General features: G+C 42.8%; 1 protein-coding gene across 2 annotated transcripts in view; it reads right to left on the bottom strand.

Annotated features, from left to right (window-relative positions):
• The window catches only part of ZBTB37 (zinc finger and BTB domain containing 37), a 33323-nt gene that overhangs the window by 24411 nt on the left and 1034 nt on the right, over window positions 1-7878 (bottom strand). Inside the window, exons 2-4 of one of the 2 annotated variants that reach the window (XM_090047817.1) lie at window positions 4821-5026; window positions 2466-3415; window positions 930-1029 (exon numbers count right to left, since the gene is read on the bottom strand). In XM_090047817.1, the coding sequence (XP_089903943.1) occupies window positions 930-1029; window positions 2466-3415; window positions 4821-4841 (1071 nt within the window). In that variant the 5' untranslated portion in view covers window positions 4842-5026. Of the gene's footprint in view, window positions 1-929; window positions 1030-2465; window positions 3419-4820; window positions 5027-7878 lie in introns of both variants that reach the window. The other variant, XM_090047818.1, reaches the window with a different exon arrangement.

Raw genomic sequence — 7878 nt, 5'->3', positions numbered from 1 at the left:
AGCACCTCCGAAAATCAGGTTCAACATATGAATGAGAGCGATTTTGCCTGTTATTGCTAACTACAGCTTAGCAAGAACATGATGCCATCCTACAGAAGGCATCTGCAGAGATCTTCCTTTTGTACAAGCAGTAGCTGCAAAAGCTTATTCAGGCTGTACTCCTCCTGGTTCTTCATCTGTGTGTTTTTAATCTAGGAGGGACAGTAGCCTCTCCACAGTTCAGCTGATTTTTGTCCCTCTCATTGTAAGAAAGAAGAAAACACAATGCTTTCCATGTTTTTTGGATCAAGTCCCAATGGCAAGCAAAAGGTGTTCTAAACCCTTAACCCCTGAAGTACACGCTTTCACAAGGTAAGATTCTGGCTGCTCTTGCACACATGAAAAGTGCCCAGTGTCTTTGTGTCATTTTAACCCTGAAATACTTTTAAAGCAGCCTTAGAAAGTCTATTGTGCCCACCAAGGGCCATCACTACCACCACCAACACCAAGAACACCTAGTACTTATGCTGCCATACTTAGGTGTGAGGGTGTAAAAGGCTTTTGTCTTTGGCTCTAGCTAAATCACCTCACCTACATCTACTCACCTGCACCCACATTAACATCAGTAGGATGACTACTGTACACCTAGTTTGGGGATCTTTTACTGGTTTTACTGAAATGTCAGTTATCTATTGCATCACTTTTAGAATCCAAACATGTATAAAGTAAGAAATAAATAGTCATGTTCATCCTAAGTCGTACATTGCCCCAAAACACATACAACCCTCTTTACCAGTTACACACACACACACACACACACACACACACACACACACACACACACACACACACACACATTGAATTGCAACATAATTACCCTGACCTTTCAACACTAATATTTCCTTGTAATTGAAGCAAATTAATCCTAATCCCTGTATCAGGCTGCATACCTGGGAGCTGGGCTGTTTTGGCTCATCCATTCTCCCGGGAGACTCACTTTTCGACCTGTACCGCTCAGTTACAGTGACCAAGCTGCCAGAAGGGCTAAATCTGTGGGTGGAAGAGTGGAAAGATTTTTAAAGGTTCCAGATCTATACAACAGTTGGTGAGCAAGGGAAACATCTGCCTAAAATCTTTTCTTTTCCACCATCTAGTTAACAGGGTTCAGATCAAAGACTGCTATCAAGAAGAAAGGTGTATGGACACATGAACAAGCTGCTCTGCGTTAAAAGGGTGAAGGGACTTTGCTATTCCATAACAATGACCCACAAACAGGTTTTTACTGCAGGGTAAATGAAAACTGAACTGTGGAAGCTTAGCTATCAATGAAGCAGGGATAAATTATCACAGTTTAGCTTCCATTTATGATGGGCATGCAACCTAGTCAATTATCATAGAACAGCAGATGCCTGGTAAAGCCCATACCCCTTTTATCCCACAATAAGTTGTTCATCTATCCATATCCAAAGTAAACCCTATAGCCCAGCAACTCAGACAGAGAGCACTGTAAGAGAAGAAAATTATCTGTCTGAGTAAGGGAAGCTAAAGCATGTCACATAGGTGATGCAGATGGGCCCCAAGAAAGGAAATGTATCAGTGAAAAGACAAATACACAAGTGCCTGAAGCCAACTGAAGCAAGAAATTAGAAAGGAAGCAATCCTGTCAGATAATTGTTTTTTCCTCCTTCCTGGTGGCCAGTAAGGGATTATTTCTTATAGTTTATAGAGATGTTTTTAAGTTTTAAATGAAAATGTCAGGATATCCACTATTTCCAGACAGCTGCAGATCAACAGGAGCAGAAGGGTGTGGGGGAAGGAGAAGAGAGAATGAGGGAAAGGGAAAGCACAACAGACCCTTTTGCTTTAATCAGAGCCAAGGATGGAGGGGATGCAAGGATGGAGAGGCATCAGACATCAGATTTAACTACCTATTATTAATAAACGCTTTCTGCTCTTACCACAGACATTGCTGCATAAGGAGCCACCTGTGAATAACCTGATCCAAAATATTCTCTCCCACTCCCCTTCCTCAAATTTAAACTGCTTCAGGTAGGGACTTAAACCCTGCAAGGCACATCAAATCCTGTAGTCCTGTATCACTGGGAGCCAGACTTTCCGACTCAGAGCTGTTGATTGGTTTGTTTCTGAAACAGCAGGGTTCACAAATTCAAAGGTGTTAAAGCCAGAAGGGGCAACAGGTCACTGAATTTCACTGAGTAATTCCAACACTAAGATCTCTGAGAGACCCAATTTCTGTACAAGTGATGGAGAATCTAGCCATTACCCACCTAGTTTGTAACTGGAGATACAGTTCTGGGTCACCATATAGCAACTACATTCTTGGTCCTGAGGTATATTCTTTGCAAGACTACAAAAATTCCTGAGAACAGCATGAGGTGGTCAGAAAGACAGGCTAACAAATTGTACAAACAAACTGCAGTTTGCCCTTCCAGCCCTTCCCAGTAAATGCGTTAAAGGAAACCCACCTGTCAATCTCACTGCTGGTTGGCCTGACCACTTTGGCCCCTGAAGATCCTAATGTATAGGTCTCTTGGCCCAATGATCCGTGGCCCGTTGTGTCAATCACCATGGCAGTGACCTCTTCAGCACTGCTCCCGTCTTCTCCAGAGGGCTGATTTTCTGTCCCCAACCACTCTTCCAGGTTCTCTGTTTTGATACGTACTCCACTAAGCACCCTAACATCATCATCATTCCGTCCTCCGCGGTCTGCCACTCCAGTCTCCACGTACCACTGCCCTGCTCTGTTAATCCGCAGTATGGGCTCCCTACTCTCCACGTCTGAGCTTTGCTCTATTATCTGAGGGCTGGTGGACTCCTCAGGGGGGCTCAGCTCCCGAATGTCAAGTACTGTGCTGACCTGGCCCAGACGACTCCCTTTGGGAGTGTTGTGGCGTGGACTCAGTGAGCGGGTTAGATTTGGGGTAACCCGGTGAGACTCAGGGGGCCTCTCCTGATGCTTTGTCCTAGTTTGGCTCAGTTCTGCTTCAACTTCTGCCACATTAATTTTGAAGTGAATTCCCTCAAGGATCTGTGTGCATTTGTCTATAATGTGCTGCATCTGCAGAAAGCTGGCTGCTGTCAGGTAACTTATGATGTCAGCCAGCTGCAAGCATATCCGCCCAGTATAACAGAAAGAAAGGAGCTGTTCAAAAACAGAGGGATTTTTGATGACTGAAATGGAGACTGTGCTCATCTCGTTCAAGGACATATGATCGCGGAAGTAAGGTGAACTGGCAGCCAGCACCACTTTGTGAGCACGGAAAGCCTGCCCCTGTACGTTGACTACTATGTCACACAAGCGGCCTTGCATACGCAGTTGGTTCAGGTGGCTCAGGACAGAGTTGCTGAAGTCGGGGATCTCCAGCTGAATGTTTCCATTTTTCTCCATGTTTATCCCAATCGCAGGTGTACAGTCCTACTGGAAAGAAAAACAGGACTCTTAATAGTGTTAAAAATAGCTTCCATTTAGAGCAGCTTTCAGCTCTGGGTTGTCAAAACCTCTCATTTTCATTGAGGTACTGTGCACCTTCATTTAATAGGCTTCATAATGGTTTTCCAGGTTTTTCATGCTGGGAATCTCTCTACAGAAAACTAATGTGGGTCTTTTATGGACCTGCAACCACAGTTCCCTACTACTTAGAACTCAAAATGTTTTACCCAACAGGCCTGTGGGATGGGTCCAGTGAAGAGTGATATTCCATTATAAAAAGAGTATTAAAATGGTTCATATATTAAAATATGTAATTGGTTGCTTGGAACATCATCTACCAGTAGCAAAGTACCTTAAAAAAGAGAGACAGCACAATTCTCCGAGTTTTACAAAGGCGTAAATATGTCCAATAACTTTAGTCACCCAGCTTCCAGGAACTCATTTCAACTCAGTGACCCAAGGTATCAGAAGCAGGTCATTTAAAACTGAGGCACTCAGTCCTAGCAGGCACTTCTAAAACTTGCCCAAAGGTCACATAGCAAGTCAGTAAGAGAGGCAAGAATAGAATCCCATTCTCAGCTCCAAGTCCTGTATGCCATATGCTGGGCGAGACTCCTTTTATACAAACATAAGTTCCAGTAGCTTTCATCATGCACAGAGCAGAATATTATTTGTGAGTGGCAATTAACAAAAAGGGTATAATTAATTTCCTTTCCATCATTTTTTATGATTGTCCTGTACCATTTTGGCAAAGTCTAAAAATGAGCCTTGACCATATATGGGCAAAGTTTTAGGTGCATACCAAGAAAAAATAAATAGTGCTCAAAGACCACTTGTGGCATAAATGTGGACAGCATCTGAAGAACTGATCAGCGGGAACGTTGCAGACATCAGAATATTGTTACAGAATCTAGAAATATCCTGGCTCCAATTTTATGTCTATTCTGAGAAACAAAGTCAAAAGGGACTAAACAGAGGCAACGTGAATCATGTGCATCTTTGCAGGATTGGGACCTTAGACTTCAGTGGTGGTCTGAATTGATGCAGTTCCAGGACAGTGCATGCTTATGGGAAAAACAGGTTTTGTGCATGCAGAGCAAAATATGTTACTAGACTTGCAGCTGCATAGTAGCTCGACACACAAGAGTTGTGCAAAATAAGACAGAATTGTGCAATCCCACAGGTAGGAATTTTGAGCATCTCCAAGGCGGTTAAGATTAAAACTTAAAAGTTGTGCAAAATGATTGCACCAACATCACCATGCCACATCTTAAGGTTCCTCATCTTGCCTCCCAGCTTAAAAAAAATGTTGTGTGAAGGTCTAAGTTAATGCAATGCTCAGGTCAGAATTTAAAACATAAACAAGGAAACACAAAACTTGAGCTCTTACCTGTAATGGTAATAGTGACATACAAAGCAGAGGAAGATAGGTTGGTATTCTTTTTTGTTTCTTCAGATGTAGTAGGAAGGCCAAAAAGTGTGTTTACGATTTTTTTTCCTGGTGGATTTTCCCTTAGCAGCATCAGAAATATCAAGTTGCCTTCCCTAATTTTGCTGGCAGATTCGGAGGACTCATTATGAACATTCTCCCCTTAACTGAAGGGACAAAAACATTGAATTTTTAACAAATGGAACTTTTCAAACTGCTTGCAGAGTATTACAGTGAAACTAGTAGGAAAAAAAGCAATCTGAACATAAGTCACTTGTCCTCTTAAAGTTTTCACTATTTGGTATCACAAACGTGACACAGCAAATAGGTATGCATGTACATGTATTAACTTGTTTTAGTGGTCCCATCATTCCAGTGGCCTCACTGATATTCTTGAAACTTTGCAAGATGGAGGCTTACAATCTCATACTCCTATCAGTTTTCCAACTGGCAAATTTCTAAAGTAAAATCAAAGACCATTTTTTTTTCTTTTAAAGCCTTGCAGACATTTCCTATCAAACATACCCAGGAGGGCACAGGCTGAGGGCATGCTACACACCAATTATCTGGGTCAGGAAGCCCTAGATTTCTAGGGCAGGACTATGCTCAAGAAAGGATAATGTGCAGGGATTGGAAGCAGCTGGAACTCAGCCTCCCAGGAAATTAGCTTTGCACATATATGAAGGGAAGGAAGAGCACCTACTTGTATGTAAATATAGGCTGCTGGCAGTGGGGTTATATAGCCATGGTGAGGAGTCAGCTACTTCCTGAGAAACCTGAAGACAATTTGTGAGTTTGTTTGCTTTACTCGGAGGAGGGGGAAATCAGGACTGGCTTTTAAGTGCAAGACAAGGGGCTACAACGAATCTTTATTCAACTTGGAGCTGAAAAGAGAAGCTTTTGTAGTGGGTCTGGGATAAACCTAAATGAGAACAGTTGGCCTTGTACCTTTTTGCCTAATGGGCTATTTGTCTGACACTCTTAACTTGCCCATGGTGTATGCAGGGCTTACAGGGTAAAATAGAAGCTGTGAGAGATAACGCTGCAGTGGAACCTCAATTTTTGCATTTCCTGCATTTGCATTCCTAACCTTAGCATAGCAGAAAGCCTTTGTTAATGCAACATGTCCATCCTCTCCAACCTTTCATCTGAAGAGCAACTTTAAACTTTAGCTAAGTAGTGCTCTTATTAGGAGGTACAGCATATTATGCTTGTGCCCCAAAGGATCCAACAGCTCTGATCTAGTTCTGTTGCAGTTTTAAAGTGTTAGTGTCTAGCTTTTATAGGTTGAGAATATGCTGCTTGAGACTAGCTGAGACTCCTAATGTGCCAGGCCCTAGACATGCTTAGGGCTGGTAGAATACATATTTCAGTGAATACTCATCTTGACTATATTCCTACTCAGAAAGTGACTAGGCTTGATGGTCCCTCAAGAACACTGTAAAACCTTTGCCTTCCTGGACTTGGAGTGTTGAGTTGAGCTGAAGAAACTTGGTACTTGTGGACTGGGAATATGAACTGTTACTGGTCAAGTGCACTAGCTTTTATATTACAATTGGTACCCAGAACTTGTCCATTCTGAACTGAAGTGGGAGATCTGGCCACTAACTTATCCCTCAAAGTGAATTTGCCAATTCTCATTTAGTCTTTATTTGGTGGTGTCTCAAGGCCACTTTCCCCGGATTTAGGAGATACCTGTAACTTCTCATGGGTGGGAGGGAGCTTCTAGCACTCATAGCTGCAGATAAACACTTGATAACATGAATCCTGAAGACTGACAAGCACAGCAAATAAAGCCTCCAAATTAATTTGCTTTTTAAATTCTCCTGGGGGGACTAGACTGACCCATGGTTTTTAAATGGTTGGGGTTGGCAATACTGTTTAAGCTCCATATGTAAAAAGTCCCGTATTTAGATGCCTGGCTGGAGACGAGCTTTATTTAGAGAGTAAACCACACTTGATTCTTGCTTCTCTTCAGAAACTTCTCCACTTATTTTATTTGATTTATATACAGCCCTTCCCCAAAAAAGGCTCAAGGCAGCTAACATCAAAAAAGACAGACATTATAAGAACAGAATAAAATATTCAAATGCAAAGATGCAACAAAACAAGCCTCCCCCCACCCAAGAAAAATAAATATAAAACAATCCATTTCCCTACCTCTGACCATATCTCTGGGGCTGAAAAGGATGCAATGGGATGGCTGCCCATTATGACGAAGGGGTATCACCAAATCACAGCCACAAACAGCTGTGGCACCAGAGGGATGGGTGAGGTTTGCCAGCTCCCCTCTTCACCTCCCCGCCATCACGCTAACAGCAGGTGACAGTTCCAGCACTGCTGCTTATGCCAAACTTCTTGTAATGGCATGCAAAAGGCTTTCTCCCATTTGGGACTCCGCCAATGCCAGCTACCAGGGCATGTTTCGATCACTAATGCAGTCTCATAACCATTTGATCTTTTGCATCTCAAGTCTTTGCACAGTTCATGCTTCCCATCAGGGACCAGCTCTCTAAAGGCATGAGACCTACAAAAAGCGTCACAGGATGCTACAAAAGTCCTCCTGCCCCTCCCCACAACTAGACCACCAGGGCTCCAAAGAAACCTTTCTTATACCATAGTCTTTTCCTTACAAACTGTCACCACCCACCCTCCATACAGTCCTCAAGTCTGTCACTAACTGGTTAAACGCTGGTGCCACATCTTGCTGGCTCACATTTGTGCTACCTATACTCATCTTCCTGGCCTTTGTCACCATTCTTTGACCCTCCTGATGACATCTGTCTCTCCTCAAAACCACTTTTCTCCTGTGCATCTTCCTCCTGACCTTGTATAATCTTGCATTCGTCTCTTTTGCTCCAGTTTTGTTCAAATAACTCCCAGAAGAAACTTAGACCCTTGCAGAAAATGTGTAAAGCCAGCAAGAAGTTGTTATAGCTAAACAAACCAAAGCAACCCCATGAACTTATCACAAGAACCTTTGTCCTCATTGCTTCCACCCAGCAGCACCCAAACAAAG

This window comes from Crocodylus siamensis, chromosome 5 (genome assembly GCF_052110815.1).
Source record: "Crocodylus siamensis isolate JL-2025a chromosome 5, ASM5211081v1, whole genome shotgun sequence".
Classification (NCBI taxonomy): domain Eukaryota; kingdom Metazoa; phylum Chordata; order Crocodylia; family Crocodylidae; genus Crocodylus; species Crocodylus siamensis.
Note: the sequence above shows the minus strand (reverse complement) of the source record. Positions and strands in the feature narration are given on the sequence as shown.